At 36.2% G+C, this 26,995-nt stretch overlaps 2 protein-coding genes across 4 annotated transcripts; both read right to left on the bottom strand.

Annotated features, from left to right (window-relative positions):
* Positions 1-4,558: 4,558 nt before the first annotated feature.
* Positions 4,559-8,177, bottom strand: LOC112191505 (protein SMAX1-LIKE 3). The gene is made up of 3 exons (XM_024330853.2): positions 6,641-8,177; positions 6,006-6,255; positions 4,559-5,874 (listed from the first exon to the last, which is right to left on the bottom strand). Exons 1-3 carry the CDS (start codon positions 7,855-7,857, stop codon positions 4,780-4,782), a joined length of 2,562 nt encoding a protein of 853 aa, XP_024186621.1. The 5' UTR covers positions 7,858-8,177; the 3' UTR covers positions 4,559-4,779.
* A 9,342-nt stretch (positions 8,178-17,519) lies between these two features.
* On the bottom strand, positions 17,520-26,662 carry LOC112192442 (protein TRANSPARENT TESTA 9). Of its 3 annotated transcripts, none has more exons than XM_024332186.2 (20): positions 26,398-26,662; positions 25,636-25,687; positions 25,409-25,531; positions 25,186-25,319; positions 24,901-24,994; positions 24,473-24,530; positions 23,803-23,911; positions 23,560-23,680; positions 23,281-23,470; positions 22,493-22,773; positions 22,181-22,269; positions 22,004-22,059; positions 21,803-21,850; positions 21,507-21,647; positions 20,787-20,892; positions 20,096-20,170; positions 19,949-19,998; positions 19,008-19,161; positions 18,753-18,919; positions 17,520-18,081 (listed from the first exon to the last, which is right to left on the bottom strand). In XM_024332186.2, the coding sequence occupies exons 2-20, from the start codon at positions 25,674-25,676 to the stop codon at positions 17,803-17,805; spliced, it is 2,316 nt and encodes a 771-aa protein (XP_024187954.1). In that variant the 5' UTR covers positions 25,677-25,687; positions 26,398-26,662; the 3' UTR covers positions 17,520-17,802. The 3 variants fall into 3 exon arrangements, with proteins under 3 accessions (XP_024187954.1, XP_024187953.1, XP_024187955.1); XM_024332185.2 differs by having other exon boundaries at positions 25,409-25,485; XM_024332187.2 differs by having other exon boundaries at positions 25,393-25,485; positions 26,398-26,417.
* Positions 26,663-26,995: the final 333 nt, after the last annotated feature.

The raw sequence follows: 26,995 nt of genomic DNA, 5'->3' as shown, positions 1-26,995 counted from the left end.
AAAGCAAATGACAAACTGGAAAATGAAGAACTGGAGACAAAAAAAAAAAAAAAAGCCAGTCTAAGACGGAGGCTTCTTCCTTTCAAGTTTGAGAAAAAAAAGTAACAAATTAAAGATAAGTTGAAATAAAAGAGAATATAATAATACTAAGTTGGATTTGGTTCAAAACAAGTGAAAAAGAGTGAAAGTTGCCCGAGGGCCACTCCTCTTCTGCCCACCACATAATGCATTATGTCTCAAAAACCCTAATCTTTTCCAAAAGCCATAAGCGACAAATTCCCTACTTATGCTTAGGGTTTTAATTTAAAGTTGTCAAGATAATGATCTTTTTATGATTCTAAAGTAGCAACATCTTTGAGGCTTAAAGAAGAGATGCTTATCTTTTTTTTTTCTTAATCCTTTCCCTTTATATTTTTAACCTTTTGTTTTAGTTGCATATTTTGAACCCTCATGCCACAACTTTTCCATGCTTTCCAAAGATGAGAATGTTGGGTTTACGAAAATCAAAGAAAGAAAAGTTATTCTTTTACAAAACGAATCACAAACCATTAAAAGTAGTGCCCTTTTGATATTTCTTAGGGAAGATTTTACTTTTCTCTTCCAAAGTAAGAAAGTTGTTTCTCCTTTGCACAACTCTTACGTTATGAATAATTCCTTAATCTTACTTTGCGCGTTCCCAACATTCCTTTTTGAATATTTAACTAGCAGTAGCATAATGTTAATGAATTTCATGTTATAACCATTCGCTTAGAGCAAAATACGAATTAGCCCACCAGAATTTTTATTTTTTATTTTTTTTAATTATTATTATTATTTTTTATTAGAAGAGAATTAGCCTAACAGATTAATCAATCAACATATATATGTTTGTTTACATGTTTGGATCAGGCCATACCAACGTGGGACAGCCAATTAAGAGCATATTCTATATTTCTATATCAGTAATAAAAGTATGTTTTACAAAGTTACAAACTAACCCTCCATACTTATTATTGAATGCCGCTCAATCAGAAAAAAAAACCTTAAAAGATTGCATTTACATGAATATACCCAAATGACCTTTAGTGACATCGTTTGATCCCTAACTAAATTGTTAAGCGATTAAGTTATAATCGAAAAATGTTGTGTTAACTGCAATTTGATAAACTATATTTAAACTACATGATGTGCAATTGATACTGTAGCTGAACATTAGTCTATATCCTTTTTATCATTATCAAATATTAAAGTATCACATTAAATGTGGTTTAGATGTTGGGGCACTTAATATCAAATAAAAGACGTTTTTAAGCCCGAAGAGACGATATTGAAAAACTAGTCTCACTAATCCACTATTTATTGAAAATAAAAGAAGATGCAAACAATTAATTCGGTTCTTCTAGATAATTATTATTTATTTGTAATTTATGTTGTTGTTATTATTATTATTATTATTAAGACTAATTTCGTGAGCTATGAACTATTTACACCGAACACTTGATTGTGATACGCATAATAATTAATACTTCTAAAAAAAACTTATAGAAGAGTTTCTACTAGTATAGACTAGACATGAAGATTTAGAGGGACTTTCAACCCCAATTTCCCAACGCCTAGGTGAGGGCATAAAAAATGCTTAGCCACCATGTTACTGTGGTTAGAAAGATCAGTGAGTTGAAGAAGGACCTAACCAAGAAAATAGTTTATTAATTATTGGAATACTTAGTGATCACTACACTATGCTTTCGAAACATTCACCCATCCTTTAAATCCTTCTAACTTTCCTTGAATCTAAAGGTGGTGAAATTGTTATTATTATCAGCTTTATTTTCTCATAAAGAAAAAGAGACGAGGGCGGCAACAACGGGATATTGATACTGTACCTGAATATATACATTGAGCAAGTTTTCCATTTACAAAATCAATTAAATTGCTTTGCTAATGACAAAAGACGAAGTAGCTGGAATAAAGTTCAAAGCATGCTTAATTTGGTATTTCTGAATGCTTTGTTCATGACTTATGTTTCTACATCTGAGACAGAGAGCTGGTCGATGCTCTACACTTAATACTTCTCATCTTGCGGATGTTAAAGGATGCACTGTATAGTACTACTATTATCTACACCTTAACTTAGGTCCACCTATTATTGGCTGCATTGTATAGTACTGATATTTTCTATAGGGTTAAACAGCGACAAACGTGGTTTGTGGTTCATATTATTTCGATATCTTCGCAAATTAACCACTCATTAAATGTCGGGTTTTAACTCAAATGACCTTGATCATTTTTTTAATGTGGGATCTTTTCATTATCCAACACAACCCCCCCCCCCCCCCCCCCCCCCCCGCCAGATATTATAAGTCTCCATGTGTAATCAATTAATGCACACCCCTTCGGGCAACCAATTATATATCGGATTGAATTTATATTCCTGATAGATGTCTTTATTTTATTTTTATATCTCGAGATGATACTGGTTATTATTAATTTGGTAGTGCCATCGCAACTTTAGAAGACCCAGCTTAAAGAAATCAGTATTTGGGCTCATGATGTGATTGGAGAGAGACCAACTTTGATACCATATTAAACTTCGACAAGCGTAGTCTGTGGTCCACTATTACATCAATATTGTCCCAACTTAATCACTCTAAGAATTGAGTTTTAACTCAAAAAACCTCAGTACAATTGGGAGTGAACCACCCATTTATAAATTGACACTATCAGAAATTTTTTTTTCTTTTTGGTGGGTTCTTCTTCAATACCAAAGGTTATCTTTGCTCCCGGTTTTGGACTTTTGATGGTTTTTTGCCTCTCGAGGTCGTTGGTTAGCTATTTGCGGTTATGTCCCAACGGATCTAATCGGAGGTCGATTTCTCTGGATTGGAGCAGTGGTTATGTTGTGTTTAAAATATGGATATTTTCTTGGTTGGATCTACTTGATGGATTTAAATACTTTTTTTGGTAGTTATCGGTGTTGTTTTAGGGTGGTTCGAAATATTGCTTGGAGTGAGATATGGGTCGGGTTTGGGTTTGGAATTCGGGATGGCTTGGCTTGGTTTTTTTTTTTTTTTTTTTTTTTTAAGAGGATCAAAGAATTTCACTCATATTTTCACAGTGACTCGAATCCAAGACCTCGATCTTAGGTAGTGACTTGACTTTAAACCTAGGTTTGAGGTGTATGTGGGTTCCGGATTTGGATATGGAAGTGACTGGCAGTGACATAGGCTGCATGCATTAATTTATCCATTTATTTCTTTTCTTTTCAATATTGTATACTACATGCATTCTTCCACTGCCAACATATGCGAATGCATGCTTATATATTCTTCTTCATGGCTATGAGTCCAATTTCTACACATGAGTGACGAGATGTCTCTACTAAGTAATTTGGTTGATATTAGTAGTTTTCGATTTCCTTCTTATGAATGCAGATAAGATTTACAATAAAACATTAATTTTTGTATTTAATAAGAAAAATCTTGTATTTTATTTGTACTTGTAGTACTCCTTTAGAGTTTTTCTTTTCCTTAATTATTCTAACCTTTCAAAAATGTTGTTTTACCTTGATTAAGACCACGTACAAAGTATAGAAGTAAATAATAATTACTGCTAAAGTTACAAACTCCCACATAGTAGACGATTAGTGAGAGTAAGAAGGAGTTTACATATAGTTGGTTAATAAAAGCTTTATAAAGCTGATTTGGGGTTGAATGATCACACACTTACAATTCTAGGTACTTCACATTACATTGGTCATGCGACAATGAGGTGAATTTGGTGTTAACCAGTACGTGATGCCAGCATGGAGAAGTCTGCTTTGACCAATGGTGTGGCGTCCAACTGTCAAGCATGTACTAGTCTTCTGCTGATGTGGAGTTTTTCAGATATTTTCCCTATTTTCTAGTCTGTAATAATTGCTAGGGTTGCCTAAATATAAATAGCCTTTGCTTGTAAGAATTTGGGTGTGTGTTGCATTAATTAGAAAGACTCCGAAAATTGCTCCAGATTTTTCTTCCATTTGCTTCATCTTCAAGTATGATTTAGCTCGTAAGGTTGGCCATGGATTTCATGTTATCATTTGGGTGACGTGAGTATCGATTGCTGTACAAAATTTCAGATAAATTATATACGAGAAAAATGTGTTCATAAAAATACCTCAACAATGAGACAAACTAATGTCCTGTACTCCTAACCACTGCAAGTGGCCTAGTGGTTTTTGCCTAGTTGGGTGTGCTCTCCAACCTAAGTTCGAATCCCGAAGCTGTCAAAGTGGCCTGTGCTGCAATGCACAGTTGGAGCATTTCACATGCGCCGAAGGGGTTTATCTTGGGCCTAGAAAGCCTTTGGGTTCCCCTTGACAAAGTCAAAAAAAAAAAAAAAAAAGTCCTATACTCCTGTGATTTATGCAGCTACAGATGAGAAATTTAAGAGGAAGTGTGATACACGGCATGCATGGAAAGTGGAACATTCCATTGATTACATGTTCGGTGCATGCATAACAACTCTAGTACTTCGCAGATTCCATGCATGAACAAGGGAAATTGAGAAAAAAGATTCCTGATCAAACAGACCCCCAACCTTTTAAAAGGAAATCATAGACCATAATTTACATATATATATAGTAGTTTTACATAAAGAGAAAAATCTTTAACTCTCCAGCCCTAGGATACGCCTAGCTAAGTTAAAAATCTAAAAACAGACTAAACAAAGACAGTTTCACAAGAACCTAAAAAGGGATCCCAAAAGTTGAACAAAGGAAAAAAAAAAAAAGGCCACCTGATGACATATTGTTCCCGATGTTTACAGTTCTTGAATTTTGAAAATGATCCTTCTATCAACCGATTCAAGAAGACCAATGTCATCAATTGACTGATCACCATCAACATCGTCATTATCAAACGAAATGTTCAAATCCAAAGACGCACGAGGACTTGAATCCTTATGATCTTCGTCTTCTGATGATTTTTGCTTTATTGGGGGAGAGCAAGCTCTTGATCTCGAACTAAAGCTTTCGCAGCTCAAAATAATGATGGCATCTCCAAGGCCAACTTCTTCTCCACTCGAATTTGTTATTCTCCCTCTTTCGATCGCTCTCTTAAACCCCATTTGAGAGCAATAGTCCGCTTGCTCTACATCTTCAACTAAAAATACCCTATGTGGATTAAACGCCACCGCCTCAGCGAACCTTTCCACATAACTGCAACTTTGTTCGTCACGTGGTCTTTTGCTTCTGCAATCCTCGGTTGAGTCTGCCCGAGTCGACGAGAAACTGCTTAGTGCAATGGAAATGAGGTTGGTTTGAGACCCGAAAACAAGACGAGCTAATTCCCTTGCAACTTTTTCCTTAGCTTCCATATCAAGACCTTGAAAGAACAACCATGTTTCCTCTTTTACCTCGGGGCTGAAATTAGTGCCCACCTTACTCCCTTTTCTTCTGACCATTCCGGACCTGCATTTCAAGATTGTGGAGGCTATGTCAGGAATTACATCCTTCTGCCACGGCACTTTTGTCTCCAATGCATTGCATAGGGTTTTCAGGTTCTCGCCATTGATCTCCTTGAACCTCGGAACATAGTCTGTTTCCATGACATCACTGGATGAAGCCGAATTAGGAGTGGAATTAGGATTTGATGAGTACATTGTCAAATTCGGTTCGACAGCCTTGTCACGAGCTTCGGATATCCAGAAATGTTGGTCCCTCCAAGAATGATGGTGGTGCAAAGTAGGGTATTGTTGTTGCTCATATGAAAAACCGGAAGTGGAGGAAGAGGGTGAGAGAGAAGAGAATATTGTAAGAGTCTTGAGCTCAGAAGAATTATTGGAATGCTGTTGGTGGTGCATTGCTTTGCAAATGGAGTTCCACTTTTTGCAAAGGTCTGAAACTGAGACAAAGTTCTGGTGTACAAAAGAAAACAACATGATAGCAAATAGAAAAGTTAGTTTTGGATCGAGAACTTCTATTAATGCTGGGCCATGTAAATAATAATGAAATTTGATGAAGAGGTTAATTAGCTAGGATGAAGTACCTGATGATTATTAGTAGTTGTGTTTAGTCCTTTGTTCTCATTTTTGTACTGTTGGAGCCATGCAGGAAGGCTTGAAGTGGTGGATTCACTGTTACAAATGCTACTGCTTCGTAAGCTTTGAGCTTCTTCTTCGAACTTGTTTGAGCATTCGTCACAGCAAGTGAGCTTCTTCTGATATCCACCTTCGAGTACTACTAGCCTGCTAGTTCCAGTTTCAGCTATCTTGCTTGTAGACTCACTGTGTAGCTCACTGTAAATTATACGAGTAGTGTTAATAAAAAAAATTAATTGCAAGTTAATCAAATGATGTGATAGTTACATTATTAGGAAAGACGGATTAATTTCAAGAAAACAAGTGAAATATATCAAAGTTTTATCCATATGTTCCGGTGGACCAACAAGCACCATTCGCATTTTCCAGTTGTAAACTTTTATGGAGAAACACAAATAACACTCAAAATAGCGGCTTAGGAATTAATACGACTAGAGAGTGCAAATAACATTCATTTCCCATCAAAAATAAGAGAAATAGTATTAACGAAGTATACCTAAAGATTTTATAGAGAGAAAAATGATGAATAAATTGAGATAATTAGAAGGATCATTTAATTTGAAACTTTTGGCAATTGCTTTACCTTTCAGCTGTGACAAGACTCAAGCGCAGGCTGGTTGAGGGAGTTGTTAGAGGATGAATACCCCAAACAGTCTCAAGTGATGGATGGCCAGATTTGCATCTCATGTAAGTTTGAAAAGTAGCAATCCCCACAAGCCAAACCCTCCCACCATTAGTCTCACCATTAATCCCACAAACCAGGTTCCCAAGCTCCATGATCATGTGCTCCACAGGACAATAATACCCCCTAATTCCCTGCTGATCATGACTTGAACTACTACTAGTCCTATACTCAGTAATCCACTTGAGATCTCCCAGATACAAAATTATTCCTTTCCCCACACTGCTCCTCACTAGGCTCTTGAGTTCTCCAAGTTTCTGTTCAACCTCTACTCTAGAAATATGTCCAAAAGAGGAGAGAGAAAGTGTTACAAATTTCACCTCTCTCAAACTGAAACCCTCATCAACGACAACATGTTGATCTCCCTTATCAACCTTCTCCATCACTCCCCTCACCACGCCCTCAACACTAGCAAGACACTCACCCACAATCACAATACTCTTCCTTCTTTTCTTCACCAAATTCTCTATAACACTTGTCACATCCTCATTCCTAACTGGATCTAGATTAGGTACCACTGACAAAGGAATCAACTGGAGATTACTCTCCTTGGACTTACTACTACTTACACAAGGAGTAGTAGTAGTTTGGGAGTTACATATTTCTATGGAGACAGCTTGTTCTACATTGCTTTTGACCTGGGTACTAGAAAACCCAGCTTCTCTCATGACTCTACTTACACTTGGATCATCTAAGATTGAAATTATGAGTTGCTCCAGCTCTATCTTCACTGCTAGAAGGGGCTGCTGCTGGTTCTCAATGGAACCGCGGCGTTGGTGAGCCTGCGCGCGCTTGAAAGCAGCGACCAAGGCGTTGGAGATGGAAGGGTTTTGTGGGTGGTGACCGCCACCCAACATGGGGCTGGAATTGGAGGCCGGGAGGCGGTTGAGGGCAACATTGAAGCAAAGCTCAAGTGCTTTGCATTGAAGTGGGTGAGAGTGTGATTGAAGGCAAGCAGTTCGCAATAGGCCGGTTGAAGAAGAGAGCATGGTGTTTGCAACATGGAGAGGAGTGACTTGGGCATGGCCTCGGTGCCTTGCTAGGGTTAGTGCTAGCTTTACTATGTTCGCAGCCTCTGTAGTTAGACCCTGTTGGAGCGTGCAACCTCCTGCTCTCATCTTGATCGATCAATTGCTTGCCTTGTAAATAGAATCTTAGAGAAGGTCAAATTAGAGATGGGTTCATGGGTTTTGAGCTTAAGATTGAGAGAGAGACAGAAGCAAGATATATATGGGTTTTGAGAGAGAAGTTAGCTAATGATGGAAGTTGTTAGGTTTGAGGTTTGAACTCGCCTATATGTAGGTGGATCAACTATATATGCAGTGAAGTTGTGTGAGTTGTTTGTAATCTAGTACTCTAGATGATTAGTGATCATGATGTGAGAGAGAGAGAGAGAGATTTAGGGGAGTTGAGGGGTGTGCTTTTCTTGTAGGGGAGGTAAAATTTTGGGGTCCAAAGTCGATTTTGTAGTGGAAAGTGGAATGCATGTGCTGACCAGCAGGACTAAATATTTACGCACCAGTATCAAAGGCAACTCAGCTTTGCCTTCTCTCTTTCTCACACATCAAATAATTTGATAAAAGATACGGTACTCTAGCTTTGGAAGTGCGTCTCTCTCTTTTATGCAACAGTACAGTTTTACTTAATTAATAAGCATTATGTGGGGTAGTACTAATAACCTACAAACGAATTCCCAAAAAAAACAACAACAAAAATTAACCTACACATAAACACTCCCATTTCTAGCTAGTATAGATATAGCAATGTCAAAAAAAAAAAAAATACAGCAATTATCTCTATATAGACGCACGGTTGAGAGTATCTCAAACAAATTCCCTAGACTTTGTTCTCACCAAAAATATATAAAAAAATTATTTTAATAGTGACTCCAAAAATTTCACTATTTTAAGAAATCTCTAAATTTCACATTTTTATCACCTATTTTCATATTAAGGGTATAGGTAACCACAATAGCTAACATAATTATGACATGTAATCAACTTTTTAATTTTATGTTTTTTTAAACCGAAGAAATCATTATATTAATAATGATTCTTAACCAAACATAAGTTCTAGAAGTTGGGAGTATGTATCAATGGCAAAAGACTACTCATTACCTGAATACTGGCATTCAAGAGTTTATAACTAAACACAAACAGTTAAACACCTCGTCTTCAAAGAAAATCTTGACTATTAACTATTCTACACCAAGCACTCTGAATTGGTATGTAGAAAAATTTATACTTCTAAGAAGGCTCATAGAAGAGTTTTCGCTAGTACATACTAGACGAAGATTTAGAGGGACCTCCAATCAAGAACCTCGCGGATTAGAGAGCCTTGCCACTAAGCTAGAAAAATCGACTTCAGACAAAAAAAAAAAAAAACCACCTCTTCTCCCATCGATGCCTAACATGTTGTCGCGGATGTAGACGATCATAACAAGCAAGAGAGAGGAGGAGAAAAAGCCTTGATTAGACTAGGCCATATCTCACTAGCAGATGACAACCAAATGCCGCAGCTAGGGTGAGAGAGTTTTTCTTAGGCCTCGTTTGGTTTGCAGAAAGGAAAGTAATTCATTTGTATTTCCCATAAGAAGCGAAATGAAATTTTTCAAGAACTTTCCATTCCGATAGTTGGTAACATAAAGAAATTTATTAGGAAACTACTTAAAAAGTTTGTAATTAATGCAATAAAATAATGTTTAATAATTTGTTGTGAGTAATAAATATAAGGAAAACGGGGAAAAGTGATTCCTTTTGGGTTTGGAATGAATTACGTACTTTCCTTCTTTTTTTCCCTTCCTTGGGGAAAATATTTCATTTCCTTTTGCATCCCAAACGCAATAAAGAAACAAGTGTTCTTGTTCTTATTTCTGTTTTTTTATTTTTTATTTTTTTATAGATTGAATACATTTGGGGTCATTAATGCAACCAATGACTAAAAATATTAAAATTTTTATCTTCATTAACTAATTAAAAATTAAAATGTATTCAAATATAGTTAATTTTTAGGATGGTGCTATTCACACACCCTTTCTATTTTTTTATTACCTTAATTCAATTTTCTTTTACAAATTACCCTAACTATCCTCCCTTGCAATTCTGATTCTTTTTCTTTTTTCTTTTTTCTTTTTTCTTTTTTCTATTTGGCAAGTCAATCATTCCCAAATCCTAAACCCTTGTTTTCCCGTAGACGAGGACTTCCAAACTCTTTGCGATTGCTTCTTTTCTTTTCCGTCTGACTAACATTTAACTATGTTCGATCATATTTTGATTATTCTGGCCTTGCATAATACATTCTTGTTATTTTTTGATTGCGAGTTTAGCAATCATATACTCATCACTATGTATAAATGGATGAGGATTTATGGCCAGTTGACTATAAGATGCTTTGATTCCATGTTGATGAGTGTACTATGCTATTTTGCAACATTTGAGATACTATTGCATAGGTTCTACTTGTTACATACTGGAAATATTATACGTTCCAAAGTCTAGTATTTTTTCTCAGCTTAATATTGAACTTTTATTTATGGGTGAGTGTTCTTTCAATACAGTTATCTAAAATACATTATATTAAGAGTTTGGGAAAAATTCACCAACGATGTCTGGACACTTTGGTGACTTTCAGAATGATACCTGAACTTACAAAGTTATCAATGTGATACCTGGACTCATTTTTTGATATCAACGTCGTACCTACGAACAGTTTCCGTCACGGTACCGTTAAATTTTGCACGTGCAATGCACGTGAGTCACTTAATGAAGATAAAAAGACCGATTTACCATCAAAAATTTTTGGAAAAATTCACCAACGGTGTCTGGACACTTAGGAGACTTTCATAATGATACCTGAACTTACAAAGTTATCAATGTGATACCTGCACTCATTTTTTCGTATCAACGTCGTACCTACGACCAATTTCTGTCACGGAGCCATTAAATTTTGCATGTGAGTAACTTGATGAAGACAAAAAGACTGATTTACCCTCAAAAGTTTTTTTTTTCTTTTTCTTTTCTTTCTTTCTTTCTTTCTTCTTCTTCTTTTTTGTTTTCTTCTTCCCCTTATTTGAATCATGAAGATTCAAATCATCTTGCTCGGCCGATTCCCACCGCCGATCACCTATCAAACACCGCTGTTGCGTCTCAATCCACTTTCATGCACCGTAGATGCTTATGGTTCCTCCCACTTCAAATCTTACAGCAAATTGAAATTGTGCATTGAGGCTTTGTCGTTCACTCCGAGTTCATCCCCGCCGCAGACGACTTAGCCACCACCACTCTTGTTCTCTCCTCCGACCCCCTTTTATACACCATTGATCAGAAACTCAGGCCCCGCCAGCCTTCCACTCTCAAATCACAGCTCCAATCCCACCCCGCCATCCTCTCCGTCATTCCCGATATGCAACACCACCTCAACACCATCCTCACCTGCAACTTCACCGGTCTAGCCGACAACTTCGGCCTCTTGCCCAACTTAGATCAGAGGCAATTGTAGGCAGACAAAGATTAACATTAACTTCGGCCTCCACACCATCCTCACCTGCAGAAAATTCGAGCTGTTCTAATTCACCAGCTCCGCCACTCCACTGCTGCCCACCATTGCGCCTCGCCGATTAGCAAACAAAGAACTTGGAGCCTCCACCGTCCAGAAATGGAGGCTCACATTCTGTGTGTCCTGTGAGGCGGATATCGGCACCTTCGGAGAAGATGTTGTCTGAACAGAAATTGAGTTCGGGTTCCACGGCGGCAGCTCGTCGATTGCGGCCTTAGCTTTCTTGATGAGCCAATCGACGGCCATGCTGGGCCGGTCGTATCCAAGCCTGTCTTGCACATTGTAGAATTGAATGGTGGTGTGGGCGGCGAGCCGGACGCGGTGGTCCCTGGGGCCATTGGGGGTGTAGACCTTGCTGTGGCGGTCCTTCCGGCCGGTGGCCCTTAGAATGTGGCCTCGAGCCTCCACGATTTCGCTAGCAGTGGAGGAAGAAGCAGTCCTTATCCCCAAACCCAATCAAGAAGCAGCGGAGGACGACGTCATTGCACGGTGGTGGAGGTTGTTGTGGCTTTCCCCCATTTTTCTTCCTGCATATTCGATGGTGGGTTCTCCAAAAGCGGTGGTGTTGGCAAGGAGAGAAGGAGAGAATAAAGAATCTGAAAAATAAGAAGAAGAAGAATAAAGAAAGAAAGAAAGAAAAGACAAGGAACAAAAAAACTTTTGAGGGTAAATCGGTCCTTTTGTCTTCATTAAGTGACTCACGTGCATCGCAAGTGCAAAATTTAACGGCTCCGTGACTGAAATTGGTAGTAGGTACGACGTTGATAGGAAAAAAATGAGTCCAGGTATCACATTGATAACTTTGTAAGTTCATGTATCATTCTGAAAGTCTCCTAAGTGTCCAGACACCGTTGGTGAATTTTTCCAAAAAAATTTAGGGTAAATCAGTCTTTTTATCTTCATTAAGTGACTCACGTGCATTGCACGTGCAAAATTTAACGGCTCCGTGACGGAAACTGTTCGTAGGTACGACGTTGATATCAAAAAATGAGTCCATGTATCACATTGATAACTTTGTAAGTTCGGGTATCATTCTGAAAGTCCCCTAAGTGTCTAAACACCGTTGGTGAATTTTTCCTTAAGAGTTTTATACCATTGATTATGCATGTGTCTGCATTTGTCTAGCTCCTCAGGCAAGTCTTGTTCAAATAGTTAATTTTGAATTATACTCCAAATTTTTTTTTTGGTACCTAGAAATTTCCCAAATTTGCATACTGCATTTGAAAATGGCTTATTGCCAATCTATAAGAGACGAGAAACTCAAATAAGCTAGGTGCGACATTGGAACCCGAGACAACAAAGGAGTAAAGCATGCTTCTTACCCCTCCTACTTGTATGAGGACAAACTTTGCAAGTTAGATTCAGTTAGATGAATGTAATTACCTGGGAAACATATTCATTGTCTAATAATACAGGTCATTTCACTTAATGAACATAATATTTTTCATTCATTTATATAGGTAAAAGAAAAATATTGATTTATTGTATAATGAGTATTTGATTCATGGTTGACTTGCCAAATAGAAAAAAGAAAAAGAAACATAATTATAAGGGAGGGTAGTTAGGGTAATTTGTAGAAACAAATTGAATTAAAATAATAAAAAATTATAGGGGTTGTGTGAATAGAGAAAATGGATGTGTTAATATTGTTGTGGCAATTTTTCAAAAATTGGTAGATAAATAATTTTGAGGTATATTTTTGAACAAAACAAGAAAATTTTAGGTTATGTTGCTGGAGATGCTCTAAGACTAGAGAATTTAGGTGATCAAGCCAACTTATTTGATGTGAGCTAACTTATATTTGGGTCGAGCTTAAGCCCAATATAATTTAGTTCACACTTAATAATCTTGCTTGATCAAGCTAGGTAAATTAGGGTTATGCTCCGCTCTAATTTACCTAGCTTACACTTTTTCTTTTTTCTTAAGTCCAAACATAAGTTAGCCCAAAAGAAAAGAAAAATTATTCATAGCTTGATATCAAGCTAGGTAAATTAGGGTTGTACTCCACCTTTGTATATCTTTCTCTTATCTACATAATTACCAAATTTCTGCTTGCTTGCAGTAGTATTAGCTTGTTATTTCTATTTCTCGTTTTTAAAGATACAAATAACTTTTGTTGTTTAAAATAAATAAATAAGCTAGTGTAAAGATAACCTTAAATAGTGAGGAAGATACATGAATAATGAAAATTAACTGAAACTAGTAACTTAAAAACCTTGTTTAGGTGCATGTCAATGGCAGAACCTCAAAACAAATTACGCATTGTAATATGAATCATTGATCGATTATTATTCAAAGTATATATGATTAAAACTATTTGTAAATATAAAACCTCCATGTCTAGAGTTCGAATCTCAACTCCCACCAGTTTGTGGCCAGCAGGTTTGAGGGACCTTCGTGTTCGTGCGCCTGTAGCGAGAGTTTAGTCTGGCCTTGCTGGGATACTCTCGTGGACCTCAATCCGAATACTGACTAGGTGGGTGTGTTACTGACTCGTTAACGTAATTCAGGTGGCTTGCTACCTCAAGAGAGGTCATAGCTAGGTGTATAAGACAGTACTAACTATTGTATACATACTGCATAGTGAGAAACTGAGAATCATATATATATATATATATATATATATATATATGTATATGTATATATATGATTCATGAACCATATAAGTTGTTTTGTTTTTTATTTAATGATTGAGAAGAAGAGTAAATGAATGAAAGGAATGTGGATCCGCCAAAAACGAGGACCTGAAAAGAGAATGGGGACTATGTGTCTGCTGAAGAAGGAATAGGGAACTGTGTACGATTTTCTTCCAGACTCAAAGAGAGACGACATGGAATAAAGCTTAAAGCCTTAAAGCGTCCTTCCTCCCATTTTATTTTTAGTTTTATTAGCATCATTTCTCTTTCTGTTCTCTAGAAGAGATGTATAACTATAAGACGAACAAAGCTTCAAAGCTTGACACTTTAAATGCATGTTGCATGGGGATTAATACCAGCTCTCAGACATTCCCTCCTCTATCTCACTCTCCTTTACTACATAAAGTTCAGCTTTTGGACCCTCCTTGATTGTCTAATTTTCCTTGCGAAAAAAAGAAAAGAAAAAAGTATTAAGACCCTTGCATGACAAATTACAGTAATTTAATTATCCCAAATTCGTCTATAACAGTAATATTATTTCTTTTGAAGATATTAGATAAAACTGAAACGACAAAAGAGAAAATATAGTAATACTAAACTAGTATTTAACTATATTAAACTGGTTTAAGTTTGATATCTGGAGTGATTATTAGTATTAAAGTATATTAAACTGGGTTGAGGTTGATCCTCTTTAGGATTCTGAGAGTGTGACATTCTTTTGTTCTTGAGCTATTGTTCTACGGTTAGAATTTTAGAGCTCCTCTATTTCTTTTTGTTTATTTATTTTTTTGCAGTTACCGTGTTATTGATATGCATGTTAGTTTAAAAGTTTGTGATTGTTTTCCACGATATATACATAAACAAACTTAATATGACACAATATCTTGCCACAAGTCCTACACCATAATTACTTAGTGTCATGGTAGTCGTCAAATATTTCTCAATGATTATGGAACATAAACTATGATGTTAGATATGCAACCGATCGAGATAAAAGCGATTTCCAATTATAGGGCCTCAAGCATGACCGGGAGATGATAAACCTAAGAGACAATGAGTACACAAACTATTATTGAAATTTAACAGAAAAAAAAAATATGGTTTTTGTTTTTTTGGTGCATTAACAACAAATGGAATCAGTTAAACAAAATATCTGGCAATTAACTGAAATATCATAAATTAAACTTCCAGTATCTCAACCCAAAAGTATAAATCTATATTCTCTGTCTTCTATTCTTCTTCAGTTCTTCTCTTCTTCATCTTCAGCTAGCTGGTTCAGTCACTGGTATTTTGGTGGTGTCGAAGCTTTTTTCTGGACAGACCAGTTGGTCTTGTAACAGAATTAGATATAGAAAGCAGAGCTACAACGTAGCTCTACACTACTCACCACCATAACTAGGTCTTGATCTAATAACATAAAATACATGGATAGCGTAAAAAAATCAAAACATTACAGAGATCTTTACACTTCAAACGAGAGATCTCCCAGCTCTTTCATTCCTCAATCATCTGCTGCTTTTACTTAAAGTTAGTGATAACTGATAAAATAAACATTCTATCAACATTATATTAATGCTTATTGTTTCATCGTCTCCTTGAATGATATAATCGAGTAATAGAAATTCAAAAATTGAATGAGATAATTAACAGTATTATCGTTCGATTTTAATCTCGTACTTATCTCCAAATTGCATACTTCAAATTGGAGTTTAAATGTTTGATCGATGTTAGACATTTTCGGTCTCAGACGATCTAAATTTAGGCATACAATCTGGAATATACTATCTCCGAACATTCTTGTATGTAAACCATTATTTATTTATTTTTTTAAATTATGTAATTTCAAAACTGCTAATCAAATATAGAATATGGGTCAGAATGATATGGAGAGTAGGACCCAAACAAGTACAGATAAATCCAAAACTCTTCACTGTTTATTCTTTTCTCAGCGAGAGAGCATTCTTCTAGCTAGCTAGCTCAGTTCAGTCCTCAGTCAAAAAGCTTCTTCAACCCTATCTATCTTTGTTGGCCTAAAAAGACATGGAAAGCCACCAAATAATTTGAAACACAAAGCACCCTCTCTGCTATATTTTGCTACAAAAGGAGCGTTTGAATGAGATCGGAATATTTACAGTTACTTGGAATACACCCTAACCCATTCTCTCGCGATCTCACTTTCTCCCTCAAACCAATAACGCTCAACTTGTTTGAAAGGAAAGTAAAAAAGAAAAGCCATGATCCATAACGTACTAATAATCTGTGTTAGGACGCCATGAGATTTGTGTCAAATGATCAAAGTTGATTAGGGTTTATGATCTTTTCTCTTCTTTCACCATCAAAGCCCTTTAATATTTATAACATATGGGAACACAATGCATTAGGGAGTTGTGGTATTTAATTTTGTTTTTTTAGCTAAGCTCTCTTTTGGTTAAAGTAAAGCACTCTCTCTTCATAAAGCCATATTAAAAGTAAAATATGGCATTATCTACTCAAAAGGGCCGCTCATTTTGTGCTTTTAAGCTTCAAATAAGAGCATCTTTGGCGGATACGTGGCCATGTGGGTGAAAAGCAATATCCAAACTAAGAGAAATAGTTAATAGAATTATACATAGTAGGGTGGCCAGCCAGACTTTAAAGGTTAGAATGCAGAAAAAGTTGCTCTAATTTTGACATGACAGCCTTGTTTATGTAAAGGTGATGGAATTACACACTCCTTTTTCCAAAAGTTTTCGTTGCTTTTCCGCTTGCTATCTGAAATGCTCTTGTTAATCTTATAATGTTTCGTATTTAGGCTCAAAAAGGGGGCATCATTTTGATTAATATTCACCGAGCAACTAGATGAGCTGATAGATATCTTCTGCTCCAAGCTGCAAAGCTATAATGAAGACTCGTGCATGCTTTCAATTTGAAGCTGGTTGTATATGTATATTGCTGAGTTTTCATGCACTTGAAAGATTCAAAGCATGCACGAGCTTTAATTTTGCTACACTTGCAAATTAACTGAAGTGGTGCTATACACTTGATGAAACACATAATTAGCTCATTTACTAAGAACTAAAGCTTTTAGGATCAGTATGTATTTTGTGTAGTATCAGAGCGTTATCGTTTCGTATTGAATCGTCCTATCTCCGATGGCCTCACTTCCTTGTTGGTTTGCAGCTTGCACAATGAGACTGCACCTGCAGGAAAGCGTTAATAGCTTAAGTGACTGTTTAACGGTGACCAGTCCAGTTCTGATCATCACTACCAGCTCCGCTTTCCCAGGATCTGATTATTGCAGAATATTTTTGGTTTCTTCTCTAGTCTGATTAGCTAAGGAAGTTGCTTTGCCTAAGCCTTTTGTATTTGTAGTCTGATGAGAGAACTTCTAACCACAGTGGTGTCTATAGCCACACACGTACTTGAGTTTGTATTATAAATAAAAGCATTTTGCACAAATACAAATCATTTCTTAACCATAGTTGGTCCTGATACATGGGGGACTTAAGAACTTGCCTCTTTCTTTTGCATTCAATGATGATTTACAGATAATTAACAGATTCATGAGGAACAAATTGAGTGAAACAGAATATATCAATAGGCGTTCCCACTTAACAGAGATGAATTTCCATTGATTATGAATCTACATATTTGTACGTATTCTAATAATCTAATTGATATAATACATTTCTGTCTTCAGTATTGTTGAAAAATAGAACTGCTACAAGGTCTCAACTTTACTTATAGCATGATTGATGATGATAGGTGATGTATTATTATGAACCTCAGCCTTATGTGGGAAGTCGCAAAATTGAACGGAAAGAAAACAAAGACAACTATTAAATTGAAGTTGTTGCGAGCTAACTTACAACCATTAAAAAAAAAAACAATGATTCAGTCATCTTCGCTCTCTGATAAATTTCCTAGACAGTTATTTTGCAGTAGAGGAGCAAGTAAGCTCTCAACAGAGGATCTCAGCTTCCGAGTTTCCTCAAGTACTGATGATCTAGCAGCCGCGCAAGCCTTTGCATCTGAAAAACCAAGCGTCCATCTGCCATCAACAATGTGATTGGACTTCGCTGCATGATATCCTCTAAATTTAGTACGGAATTTTGGTTCGAACTCTCTTATCTGAAGATGCAACCATGTTGGATGGTCCTCATCTACCTTCGGCTGTTTGAAATGAGAAACAAAATCAAGCATATACATACATAATAAGGACCAACAGAAAAGCACATCTACAATAATAACAAGAATTTCAAGCTCCCATGATACTTTGTTGGAGCCATTACAATCCTTTTCCTTTACCCCCATCAAGAGGTGATAAAAAAATAAAAATAAAAATAAAAATAAAAATAAAAATAAAAATAAAAATAAATGTGCACGGCCTCCTCATCTGTAGTTTCCCACTTGAACATAGAAACATGATTTCTAGAAGCTTAAACAAATTACGCATATTTCTATCCTAATATTTCTCAGTTCTATCTGCAAAAACAGGAATGCAACGATGTCACTAACTCTGGAAATTGCAGATTTATCAACCAATTTGTAATATCATATTTTTTACCAAAATCTGAAACTAGAAAAAATCATATCCGATAGACAAGGCACATCAGAATTCTACTTCAAGCCTATCAGAGCAAGTGATTGGACACCGATCTGGCATAGTGCAAGACTGCCAAGAATACCAGCCATAACCATAAGCCTAGTTATTGACAGAATCAAACTGAACTCATTACTAAATCAGTTTTATTGACCCTGTCAAGCTAAAATATACAATTACTGAACTGAACTGTGTTGATAGTAAAACATAGCTATGCCAATGGCATTATTTTTAAACTTACATTCGACCCAGCCAATGGTGCAATAGCAAGTACCGTTCCTCGATGACTGCGGAAAGGATGCTTCTCTGCAAGAAGTAATTTTCCTGATGTTTTCCTTGCCACAGGTATCAAGTAGATATCCCGAATTCCTGCATTGGAAAATGCGATTCGACAAGGTATTCCAGATCCTGCAAAAAATTGTAGGGAGTAACAGAATATAAATAACACAGAGATTGATCTGGGATAATATTCAACTTCCACTAGAATAATACCCACCTAAAGGAACCTCTGACCCAAAGCTTGCAGATGCAACATCTGAAGCATGGGTTTTGCCAGAGTCAGCCACTGCACTGCTTAAGTTCAGCATAGGTTCTTCAAGCAGTTCTCCTTTGAGAATACATGATTTAAGCTGAAGATGTAGAATGAAAACCTAAACATGCACACAGGGGAGCGTCAAAGAGTCAACAAAAAACTGGAAGCAACTAATCAAGTAAAAAAAAACTGAGATCTGACTAAATAAGTTTTCATAGAATCAATCAAAGTACACCAAATACATGTGGTCAAGACGAAGTCTAAGAAAATAATGCACAACATCACATTTGGCAGACCAGTACGGAAAGCGTGGCATGCTTTTATAAGTATGAAGTCAAAACACATCAATGTCTTACTCATATATACTGCACACATACAGAGAAAATATCACATATAATAGTGCGAATCACTAAGTTCAAAGAGAAAGGCAAATAATCCAGCAATTCAATTTATGGAGCAGCAATAAGAACTTTCAAGTATCTACTCCTCAATGACACTTCATTTTTTGACATGTTTTGCTCAGGTATGATTACCAAAACTCCAGCAACAGAAACATTTCATTTAGGCAATTTGTATCTTTCATTTATTCATTCTTGCCTCTTAGCAAGAGTTAATTTTGACAGTTCGACTCCATATTCTGACATTGGAAGCTCATACTAATGTGATCCATAGAATATAACTTGACCAGCAAGTCATGTTGGACACCATCATGGATTCATGGAACCAAACACTCCACTGAGTAAAATTTGATTTCAGAAAGTTTATTAGTAGATCCAGTCCCCATATGGCAAACTGAAATTCATCTCAGTGTTCAAAAATCTAAGCCAGCAAGGAATCATCTCTCAAACATAGAAGTTGAACACAAACATAAAAGTTCATCTCAGTGTTCAATAAATGATAATTACCTTCACAGTGTCGACCATCCTCTGCCACGCAAGGTAGGACGTTGTTTCACCTGCAATATGCGTACAATGTACGTTACTTATCATGTAACAGAATACTTTCTGAAGCATCACAACAGACAAAGTGCTATCCTTTTCAGAAAAACGAACCATCAGTATTTTGTTGGCTAGAGTCAAGCTCTAAGACAAAAAAAGGATCTTTACATTGGGATGATTCCTCCAGAGCTGCAGGCAGCATCATAATGGATTAGTTGCATTTAGTAAGTTATCCATATAAGCTATCAAATAAATCATGTCTTTTTCGTATCCTTTTTTTTTTTTCCAGGAAGAAGCAGTTGCCAATGTTATAGTAACAAAGTATTGACCCACATCTTAACAACTTGAACTTTGGGTAATAGTGATAAGCCAACAAAACTTAAGGATGATATCAGAGAGAGCACAAGTTCATATCCTGCAATTGCAGCCCTCTGAATTTATGAGAGGATTGTTAAGAATCTATTCCCACCACCATCTAATGATCGAAGCTTTTAGCAATAAGGTTAACAAGCAAAGAAATTCTATGGTATGAGCATGAGATCTTGTGTTCGAATATTTGCAAGTGCAAACCCCATGGTCTATATAGAGGACCATGTGAAGACGAACCAAGATGTTAGGAACATAAAAAGATAAAAATTAGTACTATTCCTACTACATTCTTGCAGCTTAACATTTGTAAAAATCCTTGGAAGAAAAGATAAGGAAAAAAAAAATATATACTTTAAGAGACAATGATACCAACGCTGTCCCCAAAAGAAACAAATGATGCATCCATATCTAAATAACTGAGATATGACCAAAGTACCTGCTTTACAGCCTGCCCATTCATTTCTTAAGACCTCAGGGATATGATCAAACCAGCATCCATCAAGTTCCTTTTGAAGGTATTCACGAGACTGCTGGTATGAGGCCTGTCCAGATAAACTAGAACATATAAAACTTTAGAAAGTTTGGGAAATGTAACTACATGAAAGACAAGATCGTCAGGGTAAATGTCAATTTCAAACAAAGATCTAATCCTGCCTCAAAGACCAGTCAGTCTACGTCAAACTCTCTACAAGTTTATTGGCTACATATAGGTCGGAGAAACTCAACCTTAAGGTTTGTAATGTCAAAGTCTGAGCATCTTCAGACCTGAAGCTTCAACAACTTGCTCACTGAGTAGAGAAAAACTAAATAAAAACAAACTTTTTTTTTTCCAAGTCAAGTTCTTATGCCTAAAAATAAACAAAGAACAAAATTATCTTCTTGCGTTCATCACTAGTTCACTACAATCATTGATGGAAGCTAAGAACAAGGGAAACTGCTAATACACGACCTACCACGAATGGTTTGTTTTGCCAAGAAGAAACAAAAAAACTGTGAAGGTAGGGAGATTTCATAGAAACATATCCACACACAATAAGCATTATCCATTTCATTCTGGTTTGCGATTTTTGATGCCAGCATTCTTTCCTTGCAATTCAATAGAAGATTCATATATGATTAATAAATTAGTACTTTTACCAAATCAGCTGAAACTTACATTGAATAGCTGGGTGTTATGACAACCAAGACCTTTTCCTTGAAAAATCAATAGCTTCCGCAAGAACCACCCTGTATGCCATTGTATTAGTATAGAGAAAGGTGGTTGACTTGCTAAAACCTTCAATAATGCATTTAAAATCTGTAAAATGAAAATTCAGTTCATTATGACACTGAAAGCCACATTAAATTAGGATACATAGGGTCACAGTTTAAATAGTTAAATTTAGCTGACTAAAAATAATTAATAAATGGAGATATATGATTTAGGCAAGAATCATCAAAGATTCCGTATACCTGATCCCTATATATCACAATGATATTTCCAGTATTTCCATCTGTTGCCTGTTAAAATACAAAAAGAATATTATGAATCTCCAACGTAAATGTTGGGAAATTCTACGTCATGGAATTTTTCATGTGACCTCAGAACTGATCACAGAAAATAGAATTTTGTATATTAGAAAAAAAAAAAAAAAAAACAATTTTAATACTCACAAGCATATGTTGCATCCCACTTAATCCAATCATTCGAAAGAGCAGTGGATGAAGATCTGTATCAATGGAAAGAGATATGCAAAACACTCAGATATTACAAACAGTGAAGAAAAGTTTTCAAGACTGATAAATTGAATTTATGCATGAAGATCTATACAGAAATGGACAAACCAATACCTTTTGCTTCTGCTAAAATAAATAATACAAACAGTGAAGATAGCAATAGACTATAACTCTCCGAGAAAATATGAGCTAGTATTCCATTCCTGCACCAGGAATAGAATTTATAATAAGTACACAACAAGAGAACAATACCCTGGAAAGTTCCATATGAGAATAAATTCTTATAACTTTAGAGTTGCATGAGCTAAAAAAAAATTAAGTGCAACAGAACCCTGACAAAAGTTAAGAAGTTTTTTCCTTTCCTCCTTTTTTTCTTTTTTTCTGCAGGATGTTATAACTTATAAGAACAAGAAAGCATGTAACAACCTGTCGACAGGGATAGTATCTCTGGGGCAGCTAATTCTTTCTGCTCCTTCAGCCTCAGAATCAGAAGATTCTACTTTTTCCATGTCACTCAATTGGTTGAATATAGATTTAGCATCACCAATGCTCTCTGTTGAGTCCCTTTCAATAGAGACTCTCACACTTGAGGCCATGTAAGGATATAAAATGATTCCAGCCACAGAGTCGAACATGCCTTTTCCACCAATGACTTGAAGCAGACGAGAAACAGTATAGAAAGACGTGACTACAGATAAATTTGAGCCCTGGAGCATAAATGAAATGCTGATTGAATACCAACAAGGACAAATATAATTCAATTGACAACTCATGCGGCATAAAAGATTTAGTACTGGCTTTATCTTTCCTTTTTGTGATTGTAATTTTCTAAATGTTAAGTGTTTTTTACTAATTTGATTTAAAGTATCTGTTAAGTGTTTTTTACCAAGTGTTTATCTCTATTGTTTCAGTTTTCAATTTGTGAAAGGTGGCCAACAAAATCTAGCAATAAAGTCGGTACAAGGTAAAGCAATTAGTAAAAGCAAACCAAGCAAAAACATCACTCTATTAATCTATTGCAAACCAACCACATAAATTAGTCAATCATATATAATGATCCTTATAAGGAAACAACTGTGTCATGCAATGTGGAAGTTTTACTGTTTGCATATTTTTTTTTTTTTTTGCCAGGAGTCTTCCAACAAACAGTATTATTTGTATCTCATGAAGTAGATAAGAAGGCAAAGCAACGGATCGAAGAAAAAACATCTCACATTAATCTGCGTCAACTGCAGTAGTGGAAGTAGTATGGGAAAGACCAATACTCTAAGAAGATTTTCCATAACTACTCTACTCAAACGGGAGTCACCGATACCAAGCATATCCTTCAGGTAATACAAATCGTCGATGATCTCATCCGTTTCCAAAAGAAGTTCTTCTCTCTTCTGATATGTAAGCCTCCCACTGCATCAGTGTTACACAGTTCAGCCTTGCATGCACATTTCAGTATTTCACTATCAAAATTTGTTTATCAACAAAATAAATAAACATACTTAGTTGCCTGGACAAGGGAATCTAGATGAAAGAATTGCTCTCTTAAGCTTGCAACCAAGTCTGAGAAATACTTTGAGACTGGAGGACCAGTTATATATTGATAAACCATATCATCACTAACTGCACAACCAAAAAGAAACCAATCCAAATTACCAAAAGTATACTTGCAATTCAAAATGTCATGCTGCTCTTCTAGTAGCAAATAAGGGAGAACAAATGACAGGGAGATAACAGAACCATACCATTATATATACTGAGAGTTAATGCACGGATAGCTGTCTGAATCATCTTTTCCCGGTGGTGGGAAAATTTGAGAGCCTCATAATACAGGGGAAATGAAACTACAGCATCCTGCAATTGAATGAAGAATTGACATAAGAAGGCTTTGCAACTCAGTCATGCACACATAATATAGTTCCATACTTCCAAATGTCATAAACAATTTAACCTCCACTTTAGGGAAGTAAAATTTGTGAGCATCCTTTAGTTGTTTGTTAAAGACTGAAATAGTGAAGGCATTTCCTGTAACTCACGACTCTTTTTCCCACTATGAAATGACCATACAGAGACCCACAAAAAAAAAAAAAAAACAGATTATTCAGTCCTGGGGGCAATACATGGCTCCAATAGATGACTGGCAATACAAGACAATGAGAAATGATAACCATGTTTGGACCAAGCTTTGATGGACCTGCCCTTAACCACTAGGAGAACAAAAGCATGATAACGTGGAACACATACAATAACCATAAAATTGCATTTTCGGGTCTAACAGGCTCAATCCAGTGAGGGCCTGAAGCCAAATACTTAAAAAAAAAAATTCTTCAATTACGGGAAGAGAAGATTAACACTGACATTCAAAGAACTGCATAAACATGTAAATCAAAAATTAAATTGAAAAACTTTACTTACCCCATGAACCTTCAGAAGAAGGCAAAGTGTGTCCTTGTTTAGTTTGTTGCTCACTGCTCTGAAAAAAACAAAGAAAAAAAAAATCATAAGCAATAACAAAAGCAAGGAAAAAGAACCTCAGCATTATTTCAGAAAATAAGAGTTAAAACATACACAGAGGGCCCTTCTTAAGAGGATCCATTTTGAATGACTCACGAGTGTGTTGATTGTTTACAAGTATGATTTTTAGATGAAGCTCCTAAACTTAGGCAGTTAGGATAATTGGACCACATTGGAGGATGGCCCCAAAACCGTGATCCATTTTGGTTATCGTTAAAAGGAATCCCTCTAAAGAAGGGTCCTCTCCACACACACATATATTGTATGTGTGTGTGTGTGTGTGTGTGTGTGTGTGTGTGTGTGAGAGAGAGAGAGAGAGAGAGAGAGACCTCAAGAAGGATACATAATATAGTGCTAGGTCTCCTTCAAATTCAAACTCATGTCCAATAATGCAGTTGATATAGTCATTGCTCAAACAATAATCTGCATCAGAAAAACCATCAACGCATAAGTTCAGGGCTTAAGAATGCCTTGAAATGATGAAATAAAAAAGGATCGGAACTGACAATAACAAGATTTTTTTCATGTACAATACCAACTGGTTTTCCAACATGAGTTGGTCCTCTGTAGCAATCAAAGAGTTATTGTAAAAGAAATTGAGTTTAGGTTCTTACAAATTGAATGTTCACTATTCATGTTTTGAATCATTATACTCAGATACTGGAGCAATGGTGCCTCAATTCTTGAATTTCTACTGATCTTCAGCACACGAACAAATTCTGCTAAAACTTGGTATTCCATAAAGCATCTGCATACATATTACATATAACAATTAGAATACAAACAAGAAATTGAAAAGCATACCCATAGAGAAGCTTTACCATGAACAGTTCATACTCGAAAATCAGTGGATCTTGTCTATCGCCATAAGTAACTAGCTCCACTATGGACTGTAGTAAATCTATGACAAATTCCTGGTAGAGAGGGAGCACAGCAGAAACAGAAAAGAGAGAGAGAAATCTGAGTCAAAGGAAAAAAAATAAGTTGACAGTTTATATATATATATATATATATATATATATATATATATATATATTCAATTATAGAAAAGTCAATCAAGTTACCCTGTTATGCCTATCCACAACTTTGATTTGCTGCAGTTCATTGATTATGTGTCTGCATCCACAAGAAGATCCAAACAAGTATTAATAATAATAATAATAATAAATGAAGATCATGACAATCAAATGAAATTGTGAGTGCATCTTTAGCATAAAGCTTATATCCTCTCTAATTCTTCTCACACATGAGTTTATACTTGACTATTTCAAAAAAAAAAGTTTATACCTGACTTTTTTTTCATTTTTCTTTTTTTCGAATTTACAAGCAACACCATACTACTTCCATGGTAAAACACAATCAGATACTATCCTGCTAGCAGAAAACTTCACCCTATAGCTACAATGCAGTCTCTCTCTCTCTCTCTTTTTTTTTTTTTTTTTTTTCTGTCTAAAAATACAATGTAGCAACTTCATCCTAGACCCCAATATTTCAACAAATCGGGCGGGTTTCCGAATAGGTTTGCTGATAAATTCACCCACTACCCCACACTCAAATGTACATCAATTTACAATTCTCGCATCAGTCAACAGCCAGTCCCCTCCCCTTGTTCATGTCCTCCATTCCCCTAACCAAAACTCATTTGCTACACGCCAAGCGAATCCAAACCCCCCAGTTACAAAAAAATTGAGCAAAACGACTCGCAGTTTTACCGAATTCCAGCACACTTGACTCAATTCAGACCAAATTAGACTATCTCTCTGTCACTCGGTAAAGCGTGGATGCAATCATGAATGCCGAATCGAAAAGTCGGACAGGAAACTTACTTGAAGTACTGGAGAGAGAAGCGATCGATGGATCGCCAGAGAGAACGCCACATGATGAGACCGAGACTGATCGAGGATCAGAAGCGGAGGAGGATCTACCAACCTGTCTACTACTCTAGCTGGGCATAGGAATTGGGGGTTGAAGATGCTTTGTGCCTTTGTTTTTGGTTTGGTCTTCGATTTTGATGGTTTGGTGGATTTGCTTGCAGGTTTGCTTCTTCTTTTTTTCTGTTTGTTTTGCCCAACCAACTGTCAACGGTTTCATTCGTTCCCTTCCCCGGGCTTTTCAGCTTTTACGCTTTCGTGTTCTCAACGAAACGCACCGAATCATACTCGTTTCATGGACCTTGGTCCATGGGCCGTCGCTGGGTCTAATAAGAACTATTATACAAATTGTACTGGCCCAGAGCCCATAAAAATCATTCATGTGTTACGTAGGGATCACTCACGATGATGGTAAATCAAAGCATGAAAAAGAAGGTTTTTTTTTTTTTTTTTTTTTTTTCCGCTTCCATTCTCCAGTGTTTCTGATCTCTGAATATTGACCCTAGACCGTAACATGCATCTTTCAATTTCCTTGGGTTAATGCGTTATGAAA

This window comes from Rosa chinensis, chromosome 3 (genome assembly GCF_002994745.2).
Source record: "Rosa chinensis cultivar Old Blush chromosome 3, RchiOBHm-V2, whole genome shotgun sequence".
NCBI classification, from domain to species: domain Eukaryota; kingdom Viridiplantae; phylum Streptophyta; class Magnoliopsida; order Rosales; family Rosaceae; genus Rosa; species Rosa chinensis.
The sequence above is the reverse complement of the archived record's forward strand: the minus strand, read 5'-3'. Positions and strand labels throughout refer to the sequence as shown.